This window comes from Lepidochelys kempii, chromosome 3, assembly GCF_965140285.1.
Source record: "Lepidochelys kempii isolate rLepKem1 chromosome 3, rLepKem1.hap1, whole genome shotgun sequence".
Lineage (NCBI taxonomy): Eukaryota > Metazoa > Chordata > Testudines > Cheloniidae > Lepidochelys > Lepidochelys kempii.
Genome location: NC_136382.1, coordinates 196,928,221 through 196,951,972, shown reverse-complemented (window position 1 = coordinate 196,951,972; position 23,752 = coordinate 196,928,221). Strand labels below are relative to the sequence as shown.

At 55.5% G+C, this 23,752-nt stretch overlaps 2 protein-coding genes across 13 annotated transcripts in view; both read left to right on the top strand.

Moving 5' to 3' along the window:
- The window catches only part of EHBP1 (EH domain binding protein 1), a 402,075-nt gene extending 398,051 nt beyond the window's left edge, over positions 1–4,024 (top strand). For all 12 annotated transcript variants that reach the window (XM_078852347.1, XM_078852346.1, XM_073339539.2 and 9 more), the window contains 2 exons: positions 2,483–2,597; positions 2,955–4,024. In XM_078852347.1, coding sequence (XP_078708473.1) covers positions 2,483–2,597; positions 2,955–3,045 — 206 coding nt within the window. In that variant the 3' untranslated portion in view covers positions 3,046–4,024. The remainder of the gene's footprint in view (positions 1–2,482; positions 2,598–2,954) is intronic.
- A 7,727-nt stretch (positions 4,025–11,751) lies between these two features.
- On the top strand, positions 11,752–19,103 carry OTX1 (orthodenticle homeobox 1). The gene is made up of 3 exons (XM_073335314.2): positions 11,752–12,108; positions 13,245–13,396; positions 17,461–19,103. Exons 1-3 carry the CDS (start codon positions 12,012–12,014, stop codon positions 18,214–18,216), a joined length of 1,005 nt encoding a protein of 334 aa, XP_073191415.1. The 5' UTR covers positions 11,752–12,011; the 3' UTR covers positions 18,217–19,103.
- The last annotated feature ends 4,649 nt before the right edge of the window (positions 19,104–23,752 follow it).

Below are 23,752 nucleotides of genomic sequence, written 5' to 3'. Positions count from 1 at the left end.
TCCTTCCTTAATTTATCAGGCTCTTCAGGTGTCAAAATATTGGAGAAACCTTGAGATCAGCAAGATTGTAGTGAGAAGCACGGGTAGTGTGGCTCGAAGTTGTACACGGTTTGGAGGGCATGTGAACAGGCAGGGAATTTTGAACTACGTCTTTTTTTCCTTGTTTCTAGTCAGATCACTGACGTATGACATACACTTGTGAGCCTGGTTTGTTTCAGTGAGTTGAAATCACTTAAGCTGGCACTTAATTTTTACATGTAATACCATGTGATTTCACGAAGAGCCTGTTCTGAGTTCGAGCCATAGCAGGCAGGATTTTTTAACAAGTTGAACTGAAGCAGCACGTCCTGTAACATGCCAGACTAGGAAAGGGCAAATATCAATGGAAATCAAGAGAGTATGTTCTACATTAGCAACTAAAAGACAGCTTTGGGGGGCACCATGTTTGGGCTGGGCTGAAGGTGAGGACGATAAATTACAAGACAAATTGATTTGGTTACCACCTGGAAAATTAGCTTCCATAAGTATGAGGGATCAGAAACAGCCCATTTAAAAATAGCAATGAGAACCATCTGCAGGTCTCCTGCCATGTAAATGTGTTGGAAGGGGACAAAGTGTCACTATATCAAGTTCTTGCTCATTTATGAAACGCTATTATGTACATTTGCTTATGTCAAATGTATATATACACATCTGTTTGTATTTTCTGTGTGTGCATGTCCGTATATGCATGTACACCTATGTTGGTTTATGGATACATGTCCACAGACAGAAGGCAAGAGAACGATAAAAGTGGTTACACATTCCTGGCTTTTTGCTGCTGTTCTAACCTTTATTGCATGATGATGCATCTAATTTTTAATTTGTAAATACAAGACTGAATTCCCTCTAGCACCACTTGCTTTCATAAAGCTTCTGAGCAGTTTGCTGTCTTGAATAAATTTTGCTTTGGAGGGAGGTCAGGGGGATTTGAACCAGCACATTCTTGTGTGGTTTGTGAAGATTCACATGGTAACCATTGGTGTGCATTGTTAGGTTTATCTGAATAAGCACCAGCCATGTGAGTTTTAACATGATTGCCCAGGGCAATAGAGAGAGAAGAGAGAAATCCAAAAGGATTGCACACTCTCTTTCCTCTATTTTTTGGAAAGTGCACAGAGGGGAGGACACTGCTTGAGTCGGTGGTTATGGACATTTTTAAGCTGGTGTCCTGTTTCCCTCCTGCTCTTCAATTGTTCTGCTATCTCCCTCATCATCTACTTCTCCTTCTTTTCATTGTTTACTTTCCTAATGAGGGAGGCGGGGTAGACTGGTGGCTTGATTGACAGCTACAAGCCCTTACAGTCTGGCTAGAGAGCAGTTGGCTTGGACTTCAGGCATGCTCCAATCTTAAATTTGCCTTCTTTTTATGAAATGCAGATATGGTTCTGTTAAAAGAGGGACAGAGACCATGCAAGGGAAGCATATGGGTTCAAAAATGTTCCTTTGGAGTCCTCTGGATGTAAGCATGCACAAGATTAGTGCAATGGAGAGTGATTAGACATTATCCAATCTTGTGCAACTAAATAATTTCAGAATCAGATCTGTAATTGTCATTTAGCAAAGAGCCTTGGATTTAGCCATCATGCAAACAATCAGACTGGTTACATTGCTGTGGAGAGGGGTGCTATGTAATATTGTCTACCAAATGTATTTTTACTTCAGAGAAAAATGCTAATTAACTGACACCTACTTTTAAAGTTATTGTGAAGCATATGGTGCCCAGTGTGAGATACTTCCAACTGCTAAGATATACCAAGCAAGAAATTAGCAAAGAATAAGCTATGTGGGCAGAGATGGAGTTAGATTCTAGATTAGGAAAAGTTCTTATAATATTTTTTTGGTTCTGTGAATTTTGCCAGTTTCAGAAACAAGTGTGCCCCTCCCCCCACCCAGTATATTCACAGAAAACAAGGCCAGAGCGAAAGATCTCTAGAATAAGATAAAACCAAACAATAAATGGGAAAAAAAGAAAATGAAGAAGATGATTCCATTTGTTTCTGTTTTTTAAAAATTGCTATTTATAAACTGATTCCAGTCTGTCCAGGCCTTGGTTAAAAGTTCTGTGAGAGATTTAGAAATTAGGCATCTTGGAATAATATCACCAAATCTAGTACAGACGTTAGTTGTTTAAGTAGCAATGTATACATTTATGGCAGTGAATTACCAAATAATGCATGAAGTCAAATACAGATCTTCAATAACGTGACGTTTTTGATTTACACAAATTCACGCAAATGTGAAATGTGATCCCTGCTTAAAAGTTCCACACCACTTTCGGGTCAAGGAAATTAATAATCTTTTTTTTTTTATTGCTAAAACCAAAGATCTGACACCCATTTATTTAAATCATGCAGAAGTTAAGGCCAAAAAGATTTTAAACCACACATTTGGGGGTGGGGGGTTGTTATTGTTATTGAATGTATTTGTATATTGTTTTCAGATTGGCAAAAGACTGAGGCCCAGAAAAGGCGAGAGCAGCTTTTGCTGGATGAACTTGTTATTCTCGTTAATAAACGTGATGCCCTGGTCAGAGATTTGGATGCCCAAGAAAAACAGTAAGTATGATGTGTTCTTTTTTAAACCCTCTAGAGACATTTTGACTTTTCTGTGAATGGATCTGCTTTGTCTCTATCGTCCAGACAGTAAAAGTTTGAGGAAAGTTCAGTAACAAAGGCAGCATGTTCTCTGGTGATCAAGAGTGAAACATGAACTCGGGGATTGGTAGTGATGATCCATTTTAAAGAAAATCAGACCATCACTAGAGCCCGATCCTCACACTAATGGTGCTATCACATCTAACTCTAGAGTGGTGCTCAATATCCAAATCCCTTTGGCAAATTAGCCTGTAAAGAAGAACTGTGTGACCTTAGATAGAAAATGGACAATAATTGTATCTTGGGGTTGTTTTTCAGGGCTGAAGAAGAAGATGAACATTTGGAAAGAACTCTTGAACAAAACAAAGGCAAGATGGCCAAGAAAGAAGAGAAATGTGTCCTTCAGTGACTGGCCTTCCTGGAACAGATGCAGCTGCATTTTGTAGTCCAGACCTTTCTTACATTTTTAAAATACTGACCCCAAGACTGAAAAAAAACATATTACACGTCAATATTTAAAAAAAAATAAAACTTTTGCCCTTTCGTTAGGCCAGCTCTATACTGTGTTGTTTTCTGGATTTGTTATTTTTTTCCACTCAAGCAATATTATTCCAAACTAGCTTTGTACTATGATTTATTTGTGAGCTTAGTCATCATGTTGAAATTCCGTTAAATACATTTGCACAGAAACGTTGTGGTGGTGGTGGTGATATCAGAAATGTTTAAGAGAAAAAAATATGTCTGTCTGGATTTCTTTAGCTGGAGGAGGAATGAATTTTGAAATAAATATGTTTTTGTTGTAATAGGATTATAGAGGGGAAAATAGAAAACTAAAATCATGCTGAATGATTTCATCTAGTCCTGCCATATGTAATACTTAATAAGCTGTCTAAATTTTATAGTTAGATCTGACTCAATCCAGTTATTAAAATGTGCTATATTTACCAGTGTTTATTTCAGCAGCATTTTACATTTTATTGTATGTATAATATACATTTAAGACTGTCTGATTTGCTCAGAGACTAGTTCTTTAACATATGGTTTGAAAAGAGCCTTGTGATCTGAAGATGTGATGTGAGATGGGGCTAATTGAAGTGCATCAGTTTACAGAAACATTTTGTCATTAAAGGCTATGCCATTTTTTATAATTATTTATTACATCTAGTTTTGTTCCCTTCTCCAATTTGTGGGATCTCTGCATTGGCTCCAGAACCTGTTCATATTTATTCTGTACCTATTAAAGTCTGATTTTGCCATTGTGTGCAAACCCCTCCCAGTTCATGTTCCCTTGGCTTACAGCGCTCTCATTTTTGTGAAAACTGTTTATTTATTACAAGACTGAGTCATATATAAATTTTCAATAAAAGCTGAATCTTTCTTACCGTTAACTGCTGCTGTCCTCTCTTCCCAGTGTGAAAAGTTTATTACTTCTGATTGTTTGGAGGGGGAGGGAGCTGGGGAAAGGTTAGTTAAGTTTTAAAATGAATTTGTAAAATATCTGCAAATGCAACAGCTCCCTACCTGAAACTGAACGGTCTAGCTACCAAAGATTCTCCTTCAGACACAAAAATAAGAGTTTTGGGGGGAAATTAAAAAGCAATGGAAGTGATATTTATTTTTAAAACTTTCCCAGGTCTAAGCAATGTTTGTCCAGGAAGGTTCCAATTTCTCTTTCGGAGGCTGTTCCTGTTCGTATGGAGATTTTGCAAATCGGACCTCTGGTCACTGCTACTTTGTCAAAGATTTTCATAACTCGGAACATTGCATCATTTTCTTCACCTAACGATTCCCTTGCAGTGTCGTGCCTTTCACAGCTCAGTGGGCCAGATCAAAGCCCTTTGTTAACTCAGAGCGCTGCAGTTTTAAAATATATATATAGAGAGAGAGAGAGGTAGAACCAAGCCAGACCAAAAGTTCAACTTTTTACGTGGCGTATTCCTGTATTCGCCTGCTCAGCTCATTCCAGCCGCAAACAAACCCTCTTCTGCAAGGGGACCCCTAACAAAAGGAAGTCTGTTCGACAAGTCGGAAGACCTGAAAATAATAATGCAGCAGGCTGATGCTTCAGAGTGTCAGAGAGGTTTTACAAGAAAATATAAATCATGCTTCAGTTGGGAAGGAACAGCCCCGTCGCGCACACAAGAATGCAGCAGCTCCAATCGGCGCCTGCCAAGGCCTGGGGAAAAGTTCCTGTGAAGTTTCTAGGAAGGGACCCAGTGGCTCCGCTTGCACTTGTTGGGAGCTGGCCCTGCAATAGTCCTGTTCCTTAAGAGTCGCCAGAGACCCCGTTTGAAAATTGCCCCGTCCAATCGCTGCCAAATCCAGCCAAGTGGGGCCAGGACTGAGCTTCCCAACTCAGGAGAGGCTCCTGCGGCTGCCGGCGCTGGTGCGTTTCCCGGACCAGTGCAGGGAGAATCCACGATATGTTACCAAATCCACATCGTGAATAATCCGGTTAAAATGATAACGAGCGCCAGGGTAAATACTAGGGCTCTGGGCTTGGCTCTGCCTGGAACGGGAATCGCTTTCCGAGCTGGTTCATGTGCTCAATGAATTAAACCTCTTATCTCCTTCGATTAGGGGATGAAATTCGGGCCAGGATCTGTCTCTTTCTCTCTCTCCCCCTCGCCCTTTGACTACATCCCCCCACCACCTCCCGAGGGTTTTTTTTATTATTATTATTATTTATTTGGTTTTGTTTTCCTCCTGCTGCCGTCCGCCTTTCCAAGCCGCTCTTCGTTTGGGCAGAGACGAGTGGGCCCTTTTTGTTTTAATGTAGGTTAATGCGGTTTATTGGGTCCTAAGAGTCAGATGAGAATTTGTTAATTTGCAGCGAACATCTGTTTACCCTCGCAGCCCCTTTGGCTGTGGGGCTGGGAGCAGGAGCCCGTTCTAATGACACCAGCCCTGGCGGAGTCCTCGCTGCTGTGATTAAAGAGGGAAAAATAAGTTTTGACAGCTGACGTCCTCTTTGGCCTTTTAAAACTTTCCCATTAATTTGCTGATCGCTTCTCAGTTTGGCTTCCCTGAGCAGGTTCTCTGCAATGCGCGGCTCTGGCTACTTCTAGCCAGGCAGCTCCAGGGATGGATTATTCAGCCCTCCCCCGGTTTGGGTTTGAGTTGTGGAGAAGAGGGGGCGCTGGGACTTCCCAGCGGTCTGCAGGCAGCCTGGGCTCAGGGGGTGATGCTTGGACACCGAGTAGAGAACCAACACAATACAATGCAGGCTGCTAGATGCGGCGTTGGCCACTAAGAACGATTGCTGGTTTGGAAGGGGGGAAACGCGCTCCCCAGAAAGAGGAGGAGGGAAATATTGTCAGTCGAGCTTGTTTTCGGTGTCTGGGCCAGCAGTGTTAAACTAGAAGCCTGGCTGTGTATGTTAGTCGCTGGGAGTGAAAGTAAATGCTGGGCTTCTCTCCCGAAGTATTTATAGCTTGGTTCTTTAACTTCCTCTCTGTGGGGCCTGAGCTGCAAAGCAGCCCATCGGGAAGCCCCTCCTGAAAAGCCAAATGCAGTTCCCACCAGCCAGGCTACATGCTATGGGCTTGGGGAGGGGGGGGGGAAATGGTGACGCTAAATTCAATGAATGCCCCCAGATTGCCCTAACAGCTGTAGCTCGAGAGGTACTTCGTGTTTCTGGCCGCAGATCGGCACTGTCTGTCGGAAGCGCTCAAGGAACCTGCTTCGGAAAGGAACCTGCCCCAGCCAGTGTCTCAGCCCGCAGACCCCCTCCAGCCTGTCCTGTGCAGAGCGCCAGAGAGACCCGGCTGCAGCCGTGTGAATGGGGAACCCGCCCGCTCCGTGACCTGCCCCAGCACCGGGGAACGGAAGCCCCCCATCCCAAAAAATCCCCTCCCCTCCCCGTGCCCCAGCCAGCCCTGCACCTTGCCCCGAGGGCGGCTGCGGGAAGGGAAGGCAGAGCCGGGCTGCACCTTACCTGTGCGCACAAGCTAGCGCTTCCCCCTGGGTACAAGCAGAGGGAGTCCGAGCTGGGGGCCCTGGGGTCTGGGGCAGAATCCAGGAGCCTTCCGCCGGCGCCCCGTCCCGAGCGGGGCCCTTTGGGGGCACGGCCGGCCCCGTCCAGCGCGGTCCCTGGAGGTGGCTCCTCGCGGGACAGGGCAACCTGGCTCCCCCCCTCCGCCTCCGCCTCCGCCGCCGCTGCTCCTTCTCCGCCAGCGCAGTGTGCGCGCCAGGCAGCAGCCCCGGGTCCTCCGCGCTGCACGCTGCGCCAAACTTTTCTCTCGCTCGCTCGCTCTCTGCCTTGTGCCCCCTGCCTCCCCTTAATCCAGGGCTTTTATGGGCTGAGCGTTCAGAAAATGCGCCTGCAATTTGGGATTAGACAACCACTCTGATTACACTCGCGCTCACAAAAAGGGGCCAGTGCTACTTGATACCTTCGCCCTTCCCGAGCCCGGGTCCCATCCTGTGGCGCTGAGCAGGGGCGCGGGGAGGGCCGGGCGGACACTCCTACGGAGCCGAGCACCCAAATGCTTCGCCTCCATCTGCCCCTGTGCATGGCGAAACCCTCTGGACGAATAACCAGGAGCCGATTAATGGGGGGGGGGGTATAGCTAATAATATTGTGTTTCTGGCAAGGGGCTCGATTGGATCTGGCGAGGCTCCCTCTGCCAGGACAAGCGCTTTGGAGATCAGCCCTTCCTAGCTCAAAAACTGGCCCCAAACTCATTGTCTGCCGCGCTGGGACAAAGGCTCAGGTGCCTGGGAGCAGCTGGCCCCCTGGGCGGACAATGGCAAAGGTAGGCCCCCGGGGGAGGGGTGTCCCCAGCCAGGCCTTTTCTCTCTCTCTCTTTTTTTCTTTTCTTTTTTTTGTGAATGGGCTGCGGCGCCTTTGTTCCGCGGAGAAGTGGCCGTGTCGCTGACTTTTGCGGACTATAGAAAGATCTTGTAAACCTCCTTTTCTTTCGTCCGCCCCCCCGCCCCCCTTTGATTAGATGTCCCCTCATCGCCCGAAAAAATGTAATTTCGTTGGGCTGGCGGTCACTTCCTTTGAACATTAGCTCGCTTTCAGCTCCAACTTCAATGAGAAGGAGTTGATTTTGAGAGATCAACAAAAGACCCGCACCGAAGCCTTATTAAAGGTCCTAAGCAGATCTCCTGGACCCTTTGAGAAGCAGTTAAGGAAACAGTGTGCATCCATGATATTCTGTTACCGTATTTTATTGGGACGCCAAAGGAAAGTGTCTCGTGGAAAGACACTTACTTTGATGCCCGGCCGCGTTTAATTTATTTTGCTGGCAACGAGTCGATTTTTTTTTTTTTTGCATTTTATTATTTTTACCCCTTTTCAGCTTTCCCTTTGTGTTATTAGACATTCTCCTGGTAAACTACAAAAAGAAGGAGTAATTCTTAGGAGGGGATTAGGGCCCTTCGTTAATATTTATGAGACGGTGCAACTTAAACCTATATATGGATGGGTAATTGTGTGGCCTACAGTTTGGAGAGAAAAGACAAAGTTAATGGTCACCAATGGCCATTTCTGCCACTTCCTTCGTTTTATGAAAACAATCGGCGCGTTTCCAGTAAAGGTTTTAACCGATTTTCAGCAACGGGCCATTTTAATGTTTCAGAAAGGGGGGGAGAAAAGCCATCCCAGGCCAGGACAATTCGCAGACCCCTTGTCTCCGAGCCTAGGTCCTGCCCACACACAAACGGGAAGGAAAGGTCCCGTTTCAAGCGCCTCGCCAGGGGAAGACCAGCCGTTCCGCCGTCTGTGCACATGTAACGAGTGTGTCAGGCAAGAGCGTACGAAAGACTGGCGGTGCGGGGTGCAAACTTTAGGCGACTGAGTGGGGGTCGCGGAGAAAAAAGCCACGCTCGGGGAGGACTGGGAGGCAATCGCTCCCCATCCCCAGGGGCCGGGTGCGGGGATCTCGCCCCTTTAGACCCTCAGTCCAGGGTTTCTCGCTGTGGGTCCGGGTTCAGCGGGCGCCTGCCCGCGCACAAACAGCCGGACGCGCACACGCAGCAAGTGAACGTGCAAAAGTTCGCCCCGGGGCCCGCCGGGGTGCAGGGGGCGGCGGTCGGCCCCGGGCCTCTGCCCGCCGCCGGCTCTCTGGAGCTCCCGGGGCTTGGCCCGGGACGGCCCCCGCGCTCGGACGGGCTTTGCCTGGGGCGGGGAGCGGAGCCCGGGCGCCGCGCACGGGGGCGGGGGGGGGGGCAAGAGGCGCCCCGGCCGCGGGCAGAGCCAGCCCCGGGGGAGCCGGCGCGCGCCGCGGGGCCGGGGCGGCGTGGGGCGCCCGGGGGGGGGGGCGGGGAGCGGGGAGCGGGGGGGGGCGTGCGGAGGTAGCCCGCATCCCGCGCTGCCATTGCCCAGGCGGCTGTCAGTCAGGCGCGGGGCGGCCGGGGATTGGCGCCGGGGCTGGTTACGCACTCGCCTCGCGCGCACATACAAGGGCAGGGCCGTGGAAAGGTGATCAATCTCCATCAGGCTACATTGCCAATCACCGGCGCGCCCGGGCCAGACCGCTCCTGCCGCCAGGTAAACGCGCCGGGTCCCGTCCCGGGCTGCCCCGGCCCCCCCCGGGTCTGCCCCGGCCCCCCCCCCCGCAGCTCCCGCCGCCAGAAGTTAGCGCTGGGCTGCCGAAGAAAGTACGAGGCGCAGCCCCCGCCCCGAGTGGCAGAGCGGGGCCGGGGAGGGGGGGGGCCGGAGCCAGCTGCCAACCCCGGGTCCCGGCGCTGCTGGCCGGGGAGCGGAGCCGGGACCCGCTTCGCGGCGTTGCACTGGGAGCTGCGGGGCTAGGTGAGGCGGCGGCGCCCGGCTCCTGCTCGCTCTGCGCCCCGCGCCCGGGACCTGGGGTGGGGGGAGCTGTGGCGGCGCCCCGGCCCCCTCTGCCCTGCCTGGGACCCCCTGGGAGGAGCCCGGGCTGCCCCCTTCTCCCCGCCAGACTTTGCAACTCCGCTGCGGAGCCCCCGCACCCCGGGCCGCCCGGCAGGGTCCCGCGCGGGGGTGGCGAAGCCCCGCACTTGGATGGTGGTGGAGGGGGGGGTTGGGGGCTGTTTGATTTAAGCTGAAGGTGAGCGCCCCCGCCCCGGCTCGTAGCCTCCTGGAGCGCTTCGCCTCGCCTCGCCTCACCCCTCCCTGGGATGGTGACACTGCAGGGCTGGCAAACAAACTTACATAATGACTGCACGGGCCAAATCACTCCCGGCTCAGCCCGACGCATCTCCAGGAGCCGCTCTGGCGGCATCTGCTCGGGGGAAAGTGCTGGCTTCTCGGGCCGGGGCTGGCCTGGCCTGGCCTGGCCTGGCCTAACGTGCTGGCTTCAGTGGTCCATTTCCAAGCCACGGATCCGCTTTCGAGCCCCCTCTCTCTTGGGGCTGGGGCGCCTCTGTTTACACGGAGTAGTCTTAATTCCCTCGGATGGAGAGGCGCGGGTGCTTACAGTTAGGGGGGGTCTCCGGGAGGCTAGGTCGGTCTCATTCAACCCCCCATGGCCTGAAGGGTTAGGATACTTTGCAGTGAGGACTCGGTCGTGTTGGGAAAGAGACTATATGGAGAAGTAACGATAGGCCTCTTTGGAAACCTCCTGTAAACGTATCTGTGCAGTTCGCTTTTATTCCAATCTGCTAACTCAACCGGATGTATTTAATTTCCACACAGACACTAAAAACGAAAGTAGAGGGGATCCCAGTGTCCAAATGCAACAGGTTAGCCTGGGAGCTGGAGGACAGAGGTGCTGGTGCGGGGTGTGCGTGTCTGTGCGCCTCTGCTTGAAGTGCTTTCCATCCGACACAGAGTTTACACTGTGGTGCTTTGGCTCTCAGCACCCCCACGGTACAAATTGTTCCAGCACCCCTGGAGGATGCAAATTAATTTGGAAATAGTCTTACCAGCGAAAACAAACAGCCCCCCTCCCCTTTTAATCATTCTGGTGTAAATACAGGAAACTCAGCTGGAGACAACATGGCCCTCAACACAATTAAAGTTTCTAGCTGGTGATTAATCGTGATTAGAGCCGCCGCCATCTGTTGCTGGGTGGATTTAGGATTTTGTTTCTTTGGTTTGTCTCGTCTAATTTTTCTCGCGGGGTAATGAGGGTTCTTGGGCGCCTGTGGGCAGCGGAGAGAGATTCCTGGGTCTGGAGACGGGATCAAGGTTGTGGATTTTACCTGGAAACCTCGCTCCGAGACAAAAACAAATACAGTCCAGCTCCCGGGATCTCCGCGGCCCTGCTGTAAATTCCTTACATCAGGGGAATGCTGGCGAACAGCAAAAACCGAACCCAGAATTCGCAGGAAAGCGGGCGGAGAAGTGTCCGAGTTGGCACTTCTCAGAGCCCTGTAATGGCTCCCAGCAAGGCATGGCAGGAAAGAAACTCTGGCCATTTTTCGTTTTATTTATTTAGAATAAAATCCCTAGTGAGAGACCGTGGAACACCCCCCCCACACACACACACGTTGTGCCTTTCGGTAAATTTGTTTCCGTCACCCCTACGGGAGGAACCCCCTGGAATATGAATTTCAAAGTGACTGTAAATCGGTTTGTTTTTTAACTACTCGCCATTTCTAATTAAAATGTCCCCTTCTGCTCGCTCTTAAATTAATTATACGTCCCCCCCTTTTGGTATCTCGTTTTGATTTCTAATCCAATTATCTTTTTAAATAATTGCTTTATCTTCCCCCATCACTTGTATTGTGCCCCCCTCCAAGCCCCACGGCGATTGTATGTTAATGTGACTCTGCTTAAAAAACTCTCCCCCCCCCTCCCCCAGCTCGACTCTGGTACTTTCTTATTTCACTTCGTTTGGGAGGGGTATGGCCATATTGATTGCCCCCCCTCGCCGCCCTCTTCTCAACATGCGCAAAAACTTTAAAACCGTAATAACTGACAACGAAAAGGGGGGGGGGACTTTCGATTTTATTTGCACGACAGGATTTTTTGGCGCAGAGCGAAATAAAGCCCTGTTTGCAGCGAGCAGGGGGCTTTTCAGGCTGCCCTGCTGTGCGCTTGCGCCTCTCTCTTTGCGCCCCAAACGATTTCATTTAATGCACAAAAAATAGTCCCAACTTCCCTACGCTTTCGATTATTTGCAATCGTTGTTTTTTAAATTGTATTTCTTTGCGCTTGATCTGCACCGCTCTGGTCTGGCTGTAAAACTCCGAATCCCAGCGGTTTGTGTTGTGCCCTGGAAGCAACCTGGCTTGTCGATTCCGCTCCGAAGAGCTGCTGATGTCTGTCTGGTTTTGTGTGTGTTCTTTTTTTGTTTGTTTCTTTTAGGGAGCGGGGAGTCTCTCCAGCGCCCGGATTTTCTGCCATCGCCTGGAAGAACCAATTTTGTGACTTCGAGAAATTTTAGACAGACTTTATATATATATATATATATATAATTGGGGAAAATCTTTCCAGCTTTTAGCATGATGTCTTACCTCAAACAGCCCCCCTATGGCATGAATGGGCTGGGGCTGACCGGACCTGCTATGGACCTACTGCATCCCTCGGTGGGCTATCCGGGTGAGCATCAAACCACTTTAATTTCCTTTGCCCCTCTACCAGTCCGGTTACACTGCTCACCTGGGACAAGTTTGTACGAAGTCATTTTTCTCCTGTCTTCTTGCAACGAAGATGAGAACAATGGGATATTTCTTCCACTCCAAGACTGTGCTTTCAAAAATACCCAGAGTACCTTTTGAAAAAAGATTTAAAAGAACAAATCTGCTCGTTAGATCCTTTTTAAAGTAATTTTTACTCTCAAAATTAACGAGGGTGGGAATCAACAGGATTTCAATAGAGAAATCTCCTTCCCCCAACAACTAGTTTTTGTACGATCAGATAAGAAGTTTGAAAAGTTTAAATGTCTCTTTAATTCGTGTGCTTTTTTTAACAGTGGGAAACTCTTTCGAATAGTTAACTTTGTTATTTTAAAAATAATTAATTTAACGAAACTCGTACCCAACTCCACAGAGGTGCTGCACTGTTCCCAGCTCGGCGTGTTCCTAACTTGTGTGTTGTGATTCTCCCCCGCTCGATTTTTTTCTTCCCTGGATTGTAATTTAAACACACAAACAAACCCTGAAAACTCCCCTCCGGGGTCTTGCGGAGGCCGCTGTGTAATGGTGTTGTGTATGGATTGGGGGGTCGGAGGGTTCGCAATCCGCTTTGCGTTCCCCGCCGGATTTTGCCTCCTCAGTTTCACTTCGGCCTTAACTTTTGGAGCCCATTTGCTTGCTCGCATTTCCACCCCTGTCTCCCGCCTCTTTAAAAACATCTTTTTTAGGAATCTCCCTTCCCCATCCTAATGCCACGAAACCTGGCTTCTGGGGAGCGTTGAAACGCAACATAAATACACTTGGTATAACTATAGACTGTGCATTTTGCTGGGAGGGAGAGATGGGGGTTGGTAGTTTCTCTGATATTAACCGGTATTTAATTGCCAAATTAGTTTATTTCCCTCCCGGCCCCGCTCCCTAGCACCGGTTTCTTTTCTTTGAATGCTTGGCTGTGAATCCTGCGAACCCCCCGATCTGTAGCAAGGGGCTTGCAGGGCCCGGCTCCGCGCCCCGGCCCGGGAGATTCTGCAGTGGGGGGCACCCGAGTGCGGGGGTCCGTGGGTCTAATCCGCTTGTTTCTGTCTCTCCCGGGTCCTGCAGCCACTCCGCGGAAGCAGCGGCGGGAGCGCACCACCTTCACCCGCTCGCAGCTCGATGTGCTGGAGGCGCTCTTCGCCAAGACCCGCTACCCGGACATCTTCATGCGGGAGGAGGTGGCGCTGAAGATCAACCTGCCCGAGTCCAGAGTCCAGGTCCGGTACCGTCTCTCCCGCCGCAGGGCCAGCAGCTGCGGGCGGGAGGGGGGGGGTAGAGGGAGCCCCAGTGCAAACTACCAGGGATGGGGGAACTTCCTGGGCGCGCCCCCGCTGCCTGCTGCGGGGCCGGGGCACGGCTGGGCTGGGGCGCAGGGGCTGCTAACCCGGGTGCCGGAGCCCTGCCTGCCGCACTGTCCAGCCCATCGCACACACTCGCACTCCCCCGCCCGGGCCTCCTCTGACGAAGTGCTCCGGCAATGGCCAGCCCAGGGGCTGGGAGGACACGTTCAGGCCCTAGATCCAACAGACGGAGGGGCAGGGACCTGGCCAGATCCACCTTCGAGCAGCTCCCAGGGCGGCCTGCCCTCCCGACCCTGCTTCGGGTTGGGGGGGCCCCCAGCCTGAGACCCGCTTCAGCTCCCTGACTGCTGCGGACAGGGACAGGCGAATGCTGGAGCCCGGCACTGGGCTGGCTGTCGGGGGAGCCGAGCCACGGGGCTTGCCCGCCCTTCTGCGCCCCTGGGTTTGCGCGGAAGCTCAGCGCCTCTGGCGGGGAGAGGCGCAGCCCCCGGAGCCGGCCGCGGCCAAGGGGCGTTTGAGGAGCCGGCGTGGATCGTTCAGGCCGAGAAGGGCGATTTTATTCCTGGCTTTTGGAGGCCTTTCCCCCGGCTCTGCTCTCCGGCTGGTCCCAGCCACCCCTTCCGCGCCCTGGAGCCGCTGGCTGCCCCTGCCTGGACTAGGCGGGGAACGTCCCCCCCCAACGCTGGCCTCAAGCTCCGCGGCCGCGCAGCGCCCTGCCCGAGGGCGACGGGCGCCGCCCCCCTTTACAATGGGAAATCAGGCCGCGCGGGAGGGAGCCCCAGGGGCTGAGGAGCTCGCCAGCCTGCCCAGGGTGTCCCCTCGCCGTGGAAACGCCGGCAGCCTGGGCGCCGGAGCCTGATTTGCGGAATAAAGGCTAATCCTGTCCCCTGCGCCCCCAGCAGCGCGGGCCCCGTGTCTCTCTGCAGGTGGGGGCGGGGGGCAGCCCCGGCCAGGGGGATCCAGCCGCGGTCCACCCTGGACACCCCCCTAGAGCGGCACCATCCCTCCCCGGCATCTCGCCATGGGCCCGCCGGCCAGCCCGGCCCTGGTGACTTTTCCTGGGCGCTCTGTCCTGGCTGCAGCTTCGGGCGTAGGCCCTTGGGGTGGGGTGTGGAGGATGCTTTAAAAACCAGCTCCCGGGCCCGGGTGAGGAGCCAGCCGCGCGCCCGGCCTGGGACACCTGGGTGCGGGGCAAGGGAGGGGGGCGGGGGCGCAGAAATGGCCCCTCCGGCCTGGAGGAGGTGGCAGGAGAGGGAGGAAGCGGGGCTGTTACCCGGCCAGGGGAGGGCTCCCTGGCGCCGCCTTTGGTCCAGGTGCCAGCACCGGGGTAGGGACAGAGGCAAACTCAGCCCCCGAGACTGCAGTGTCCCCCCACCGCCACCTCCCAGCTGACAGACGCACACCACAGGCCTTCCGGACAGACAGACCCGTCTCTGCAGTGTGGGGCCGGGCTGCCCCTCCCCTTGCAGGCTGGGGGAAGGGGGGGGGAGAGTGAGTCTAGCTCTGTCCTGGGCCCCTAGCCCTGGCTAATGGGTGGGAAGGGGGCCGTGCTCCGCCTCTCTCGCGGGGGGCTGGTTTTTCTGGTAGGCTCAGTGAGGTCCCCTTTGCTGTGCCCCAAGCCCCTGAGCGGGGGGAGAAGGCCACGGGGGGGAGGGTGCTGGTCACTATGTCCCTGCTCGGTGCTAGCCAGGGATCCGGGCTGCTCTGCTGGGGGCTGATCCCATTGGGCCCATTTCTCTGCGGGCTAATGGGGGTGCCCGGCGCTGCAGCTGAGAGTTCTGGTGGTGGGAGCGGGATGCTGGGCCCCTCTCCCTTGAGGAGATGCGTGCTGTGCTGGGGTGGAGCGGAACGGGGCTGGATTGATCAGGACCCAGAAAGTGTTCCCTCCTTCGCAGCTGTGCTGGGGGGGGGGATAGCTGGGAGCATTGGGTGCTGTGCCCCTCTTCCTGGGGGACAGTGCGGGGAAGGGAGTGAAGCTGGGTGCTGATCACTCCGTGCTCTCCGCGGGCTGGGGGAGTTAGGTGCTGTGTTGAAAGCTCATTGCTCTGGGGACTGCGTCGGGGAACGGGTTGAGGTGCTGGTTGGGGAAGAAGGATGCTGGGGCCGAGCGGGGAGTGCTGGGCACTGATGGAGGATGGAGGGAAAAGCTGGGGATAGTGCAGAGGTGGGCTGCCGGGGAATGGGTAGGCTGGGTGCTGGTGGGTTTGTTCTTCCTTGCAGGATGGGTGGGGTATAATGGGGTGGTCCTGGATGCCGAGGGCTTCAGTCTCCTTTGCAGGTGGGGAGCTGGCTGCTCTGCTGCGGGAGGCCAGGGGGAAGCTGGCTGTGCCCTGGGGGAAGCAGGTACTGCTGGGTCTGCTCTCCCTGCTAGCCCCGGGGATGGGTGACGGAGCTGGGTGGTGTGCGGGGTTTAGTTTGGAAGCCGGCTAATGGCGGGGGGATGCGGGTAGTGAGGAAACTCGACGCTAACGTTGTTTTCCCTTGTGGGTGGGGGGTGGGTGCTGGGCATAGGCGCTGGTTGGCAGGGACAGTGGAGAAGCTGGCAGTCAATGGCCTATCCCTCCTTGCAAGGAGGGGGATGGGTCCTGTGAGTGAGTCTTATGGCTGGGGGGTGCAGGGTGGGGCATAGTGTGGGAGCCTGGGGGATGGAGTTGGTGCTCCTGGGACTCACAGCTGGTGGATGGGTGTGGGTGCTGGGAGTTATGGCTAACGGGTGGTTGGGTGTGGATGGGTGCTGCGGGGGCTTTGTGTCAGTGGATGGGTGCAGGTGCCGTGGGGACTGGGCACCTGTGAATTGCTGTGAGCACCCAGGGCTGTCTTGCATGCTGGTGGACAGCTTGTGCTGGTGAATGTCTGGGAATGCTGATAGCTGTCGGGGTAGGGGTGGATAGTGCTGGGTGCCAGTGAGTGGCTGTGGGCTGGTGGAAGGCTAGGCATGCCAGGAGCTGTCTGGGGTTCCAGTGGGTGGCTATGAATGTTGGTTGGGGTGCTTGGGTGCTGGTGGATGGGTATGGATGCTTGGGGACTGGGTGCCAGTGGCTATGGGTGCTGAGTGAAGTGGGTGCCAGCAGCTGGTTATGGGTAATGGTGGCTGTTCAGGGTGTTGGGGGATGGCTGCGGTGCTAGGGGAAATGGGTGTTGCTGGCTGTTCAGGGTGCCTGGGGGATACCTATGGGTTCTAGAGGAAGTGGCTGTTATGATGCTTGAGGATTGGCTACAGATGCTAGGAGGCTGCGTGCCAGCAGATGGCTATGGGTCCTGGGGGGCTGGGTGCCAGGGGCTGGTGCGGGGGGGGGGGCTGGGTGCCAGGGGCTGGCTATCTGTGCTGGGGGTGCTGGGTGCCAGCAGATGGCTATGGGTCCTGGGGGGCTGGGTGCCAGGGGCTGGTGCGGGGGGGGGCTGGGTGCCAGGGGCTGGCTATCTGTGCTGGGGGTGCTGGGTGCCAGCAGATGGCTATGGGTCCTGGGGGATTGGGTGCCAGGGGCTGGTTACAGGTGCGGGGGGGGGCTGGGTGCCAGGGGCTGGCTATCTGTGCTGGGGGGACTGGGTGCCAGCAGATGGCTATGGGTCCTGGGGGGCTGGGTGCCAGGGGCTGGTGCGGGGGGGGGGCTGGGTGCCAGGGGCTGGCTATCTGTGCTGGGGGTGCTGGGTGCCAGCAGATGGCTATGGGTCCTGGGGGATTGGGTGCCAGGGGCTGGTTACAGGTGCGGGGGGGGGGCTGGGTGCCAGGGGCTGGCTATCTGTGCTGGGGGGACTGGGTGCCAGCAGATGGCTATGGGTCCTGGGGGATTGGGTGCCAGGGGCTGGTTACAGGTGCGGGGGGGGGGCTGGGTGCCAGGGGCTGGCTATCTGTGCTGGGGGGGACTGGGTGCCAGCAGATGGCTATGGGTCCTGGGGGGGCTGGGTGCCAGGGGCTGGCGATGGGGGCTGGGGAAAGTGGGTGCCGGGGGCTGGCTGCTGACAGCTCGCTCTCCCCGCAGGTCTGGTTCAAGAACCGCCGGGCCAAGTGCCGGCAGCAGCAGCAGAGCGGCGGCGGGGCCAAGAGCCGGCCGGCCAAGAAGAAGCCGTCCCCGGCGCGGGAGAGCTCGGGCTCGGAGAGCAGCGGCCAGTTCACGCCCCCCGCCGTCTCCAGCTCCGGCTCGTCGTCCTCCTCCAGCTCCAGCTCCTCGGGCAGCGCGGCGGCGGCGCTGGGCAACCCCGCGGCGGCGGCCGCCTCCATCAGCGCCCCGGCCTCGTCCATCTGGAGCCCGGCCTCCATCTCCCCGGGCGCGGCGCCCTCGGCCGTGTCGGTGCCGGAGCCGCTGCCGCCCGGCGGCGCGTCCTGCATGCAGCGCTCGGTGTCCGGCGCCGCCTCCGCCTCCTACCCCATGTCCTACGGCCAGGGCGGCGGCTACGGGCAGGGCTACCCGGCGGCCGCCTCCTCCTCCTACTTCGGCGGCGTGGAGTGCAGCTCCTACCTGGCGCCCATGCACTCCCATCACCACCCGCACCAGCTCAGCCCCATGGCGCCCTCCTCCATGGCCGGCCACCACCACCACCCGCTGGGCCAGGGGTCCGGCCACCACCACCATCACCACCACCACCAGGGCTACGGCAGCACGGGGCTGGCCTTCAACTCCCCCGACTGCCTGGACTACAAGGAGCCCGGCGCCGCCTCCTCCTGGAAACTCAACTTCAACTCCCCCGACTGCCTGGACTACAAGGACCAGGCCTCCTGGAGGTTCCAGGTCTTGTAGGCAGCGCCTGGCCCGGCTCGGCCCGGCTCGGCCCGGCCCGGCCCGGCCCGGCCCGGCTCCCCACTGGCCTTTTGCTACGTGAGAAACGAGGGCCTTCCTCCTGGCCCAGCCTGCGCCCACCGCTGGCCCCGCTGCTCCCTGCTCCGGAGCTGCCGTCGGTGTGTTTCCTTCTCCCGGGCAGGACTGGGTCTCCATGCCCCATGGTCATCATCATTCATCATCCCCGACCAAGAGCCCCCGGCTCAGGGCTGCTGGCTGAGATCTGCTGCTGGACCCTCCCCAGTAACTCCTATTTATTCCTTCTCCGCACCCGGGATTATTCCGTCCGGTGGGTTGATTTTTTTTTCACACCAAACACACACACACAGCCCGGAAGAGGACTTCGGGGGCCTCCCCTCCTCGATTTGAAAAGAAACGCGCCTTGGAGACACAGACTCCCCCCGCCGGCGGCCCCCCAGGTGTTGGACGACTCAACTCTCGAACTCCGTGTGTCAAGGGCAAGGCAGGGAGTGGAAGCCCCCTTTACACCCTGCCCCTGCAGACCCTGTGGACAGCTGTCTTTTGACGGTGGGGAGCCTCTGGGCTCTCGCCGTGGGATTGCCCAGCCTCTTGCTGCCGCAAGCAGCAGGAATGGTGTAAATATTCGGTCCGTTCCAGGGACCAGCATTGTTTTTAGTTGATGTTATTGGGTTGAAATTTTATCTTGACTTTAACACGCAGGAAATTGAACTAAACAAAACTTCTTTCCTCCACCCCCCTCCCTTCAAAAAAAAAAAAAAATCTGCCGGCGGGGCCAGTCCAGATTCCCAGCGCTGCCTCTTTCCTCCCTTGGGGGTACTTCTCCTGGCGAATCAAACCCACTCCGGTGAGAAGAGGCGGGGAGGGCAGGCGATCTCGGATGGAGGTTTGGGGACCCGCTGTAAGGGGTGGGGAGGGGGAGCTGGGAAGGCTCGGGAGAGGGGGAAGGAAAGGCTTGTCCAGCGGATCCGCAGTCCCGATCCAGTTTACAGACCCAAAAAAAAAGAAAAAGGGGGGGGGGGAGAAAAGGAGAAAAAAAAAAAAGCAGCTCAACTTCCCTCCCCTCCCTTATAGCCCCCTCGGTTTGTCTAGTGAGTCTTTAGGGCTGCGGCCCTAGCCAGCCACGCCTGCGCATCTGTCTCGACGATGGGTTTTAACCGCTTTGCCCCTCGGTGGAAAAGGCATTTGTAAATTTGATGATTACGCCGTGATCCAACACGTACCTGTTTAAATGTAAGGCAACTCCTCCCCCTTTACCTACATAGCCCTATAATAAAATACAAACTAATGAAGCCCCTTGTCTGTGTCATACTTCCTAAGCGGGGCCCCTCGGAAAAGCCTCCGCGAGCTTCAATTTCCGCGGAGCATGCGAGGGCAGGGGCAGGATGATTTTTATTTACCCCGGGGGGAGGGCGTGCTGGCCCCTGCGCACTTTATTGCCCTGAGCTGCCTTTTAATGGCCATAATTGGATTGGCTTCCACTCAAAACTTCGGTGGGTTCCAGAGCGGGGAGACGGTGTGAATGCCCCCCCCGCCACCCCCCAGGTTTGGTTTTTGGGAAAGCACGAGCGCTAACCAGCAGCGGCCCCAGAGCGTGTTTGTCTTTCAGGAACATCTGAAGTCTGGCACGGAGTTTTCCCATTTTAATCGCCCCTAGATTTCCCATTCAGCGCGGCTTGGTGCGCTCGGCCAAACCACCCGCAGCCCGGGCTGGCTTGTTCCCTCGGGAAATCTGCAGCTCTGCCAAATTCTCTTGGGCTGCTTTCTTTCTTTTTTTATTTTAAACGGACGCGTTGCTCTAATCTCCCAGGAAAGGGTGACCCTAGCTGCTCCGGATTTTCGGAGATGGGCTGGATTTCAAAGCTGGCCCAAATTTACATGCGTTTAACCCTCTTAAAAATCACGAGGGTTGCAAGGAAACAAAAACAAAGCAGGCATAAAACAAACAAAAATCTCCTCCCCAAAAAACCCTTGTCACGATGATCTAGACCCCAATCTTTCCTTCCCCCCCCCTTGTTTCCAGATCCTTACAACCACGTTTTGCCCGATTCGTAGCTACCTGTGTTGAAACGAATTTCTTTTTCAAAATAAAAATTAAACGCATCGCGGCATCTCTAAGAAGCGCACCTCCCTGGCCGGGGGCGTAGATGGCCCTTATCCCGCTGAAGGCGAGAAGAAGGGGTCTAGCTTTTAACAAATCGGCTCAGCGGCAGGAAGAAAAGTGATTTCAGAGCCAGAACGAAACTTCAGCGCCTTTCCATCCTGCTCAAGAATTTTTCACCCAGGAAAGGGCAGCGAAAGGCTCATCTTAGTCCCTGGCAGGACAAATTCCCGAGCACGCTTGTTACTCGTACATTAGCCGTACACGTGAATGCAAAAAGCAAAGGTCGCTGGATGCTGGCGGGGTTCAATCCAGGAGCGACACCTGGGAGTATTTATTGGGGGGCTTGGGGCCGGTGCGTGTTTGTACAATAAACGCTCCGTGTTTCGCTAAACTGCACCTAGCCTCCTAGAACTGCAAATTCAGGCTGGCCGCCGGTGAAATCTGCGTGTGTCCCAGCGGGCTTAAAGCGCCTGCTTCGCTTTAACAGCCCAAGTCCTTTGGGGGTGTTTGCTTCCCACGTGTATGGGGTCCCCCGATGCAGAGCAATCCTGTCTCCCGATGCACAGGGTCACCTCGACTTCTAATGCCACGCAGCCCTGGGGAAGCCCCGGCTGCCGCTATTAGCCCCTGATCTCCGCCCCTTCCTCCCCCTCCACCCCCCGATCAGGGTGCTCGTGGCACCCTGGCGCTATTCCCCCTACCCACGCCCTTGTGCTGTGCCCGCCCCCGGGCGCTCCCTGGCTGGAGCAGCGCCCTGGGCTCGCTCCGCGCTCGCCTGGGGCCAGCCTGGCCCTGCCACCCGCAGCCCGCCCGGCACACGGGCCGCGAGCTGACCGGCTCTTTCGGCAGTTAAACAGGCTGCTTATTAACCAGGACAGCCCTTGGCTTATCTCCTGTCAGCAGCCGCCCCCTGCCAGGCCACCTTTGTCACGGGTAGGCTGAGCGCGCGGAGGCCCTTTGCAAATGACAGGAACCACTCGGAGCCCTTTGAAAAAGGCTGTCCCGTGTTGGGCCAGGCAAGCCCTCCCTCCAGGTGCCGGCCAAAGGGCGGATACTACTGGGGGTTAAACAGCCATCGAAAGTCAGAGCCGGGCTTCTGCACGCCCAGGAATCACGGTGCCTGCTCCCTAAACCCGGTATCCTGGCGGGCTCCCGTCTACGCACAGGTCTGCGTGGGGCAGGGAAACACCAAGGATGGGCTGCCTCCCCCCTTCTGCCCTGCCCCCAACGCCCTCTTTGGGGGTAGTTACGCTTGGTCCGAGCTGTTGGAAAACTTGCCCGAGTTGGCCTCCGAGGTAAAGAGCGGAAGTTACGGGGCGATGCTTGTTGCACGGAGAGGAAAGTTGCCATCTCGCCCACGGGTCCGGGTCCCGGGCACAATTTGTGCAAGGGAGTGAGGGGTGCTGAGAGCCAGTGACCCAAACTGCAAACCTTGTACGTGACAGAAACCGCTTCCAGCCAGCACCAGCGCCTACGATCTCCCCCTGTGCAGGGACTCGCTCGGGTGCAGGTCCCAGGGACATGGATCCAAGCCAAATCTATGATTCAAGCCACCGCCGCTGCTGGAGGCAGCCACATTGCGGGGGCGGGGGGGGTCCATGTCAGACTGGATCCGAGGCCGTGCACTGGTGCTGGGAGTGAGGGGACAATGATCCTTACGCAATGCGTCCCCATGCGCCCTGGCGCAGCCCGGTCCCCTGGCATTGCCACGCTGCATCACGGGCAGCTGGTCTCGGCTGCGCAAGAGCCAGGGAGGATGTCACCTCCCCGTGTCCGCCTTGTGATGGTTGTTATTGTTACTTCTGGAGCAGATGTTGCAAGGAGATACGTCTTTGGGCAAAAGGGAAGCGTAACCATCGCTGCACAAACAGTCACTTAATTAAAATGCTTGTGGTTAAGGCACCCACCCATGCAATCACCCGAGGGAAAGCAACTACAGACCAAAAGGCCCTTTAGGAAAGAGGGCAGGAGATTAGCCAAGATGCGCCGAGCAGGACTTGGGCCTGTCTAAGAGAAGCAGCCCACAGTCCCTCTGCGTGGGGACTGTCGGGGTGTGGGGTACACGGAGGGGCTGGCCTAGACCCTGAGCATTACCCACCGGGCTCTGGTCGGCTGCACCTTTCACCCGGACTCCAAGCGGCTCATTCTTGTAACTTTATACACAAGTACCTTAAAGTAGCCTCATGTTTCAGAGGCTTCTCCCCACGCTCCGCCCAGGCTTTGGTGCCAAGGTGTTGCAGCGCGCAGGGCCCCTGTGGGAAACTCCGGGAGCCCCGTGCAGCCCCCGAGAGGCACAGCCGCCTTTGGGGGCAGCGCGGCTCCGGAGCCGCAGCTCCTTTGGCACGCTTCTCTGTCCCCTGACACAAGCACTTTCGACAAAGGCCAAAGGCCTCCCTGGAAAGTCCTGGCACCGTCCCTGTATGAACGCGACTCGCTGGCTCTGAGCACCAGGATCGGCGCAGAAGGAAGAGCTGCAGTTGAGGAAAGCACCGAGCGAACGCAGGCTGCGGAGTGCGGGCAGCGGTACCCGGCCCCGCGGGCAGCGGTACCCGGCCCCGCGGGCAGCGGTTCCCCGCCCCGCAGGCTCCCCCAGCTCCGGGTTAGTTACGCGGCGCGGCGCTGGGCCTGCATTCTTTGCACACAAGCCTCCCAGGGACAAGAAAACGGGACCAGCGCGGTCCGAAGCTGGGGGACCAGTTACTGCGCGGAGCCAAGGGCCAAGCCAATTTCTCCTCGTGTGTTTGCATCGGTTAAAAGCCCCGGCAAGGCCACTGGGCGCTGCCCGCCGTTGAGCCCAGCTAAAGGCCGCTACGAAACATCTCAAAGAAACCAACCAACACGTGGCGGTCTCCTAACTTAACGGGGGGCGCTCCAGCCGGCTCCCGCCTGCCTCGGAGGAAGAGCCCGCTCACCGATGAGACGGCAAATGTCCACAAATACATTTCACGGCCGCGGTACAAATCCCGGCGTCCGCTTTCGCGTGGAAACGTTGATTCCACCCGGGCGCGCCCGCGAGGAGCAATGTACAAACAATCGCCTCGAAATGCTGAAGAAGGCAGCAAATGCCCAACGCAACAAGGACAAAAATGTAGCCGCTGGAAATACCCAGCTTTTCCTATTCTGGAGGGAGCCACTTTTTTCTTTAAATTAGGGCCAATTTTACAGGCCCCAGCCGTCTCGCGTTTTACTTGTTATGTGGTGCAGAGAAAATACGTCTTTGCCTAGGTTTATGAGTTCAAATCAAGGGACTGGTTTTTAAAGACATTACTTGTAAATGAAACACGAAATAAATGACAGCCAGGCACGAACGATTTTTAAATGACCGAACCCCCGTAAAATAGCGGGTATTTAAGGCGGATAATCTAACAAATTCGCGCCTGGTTCGGGAATAATGGAATTTGAAGGAAGAACGAA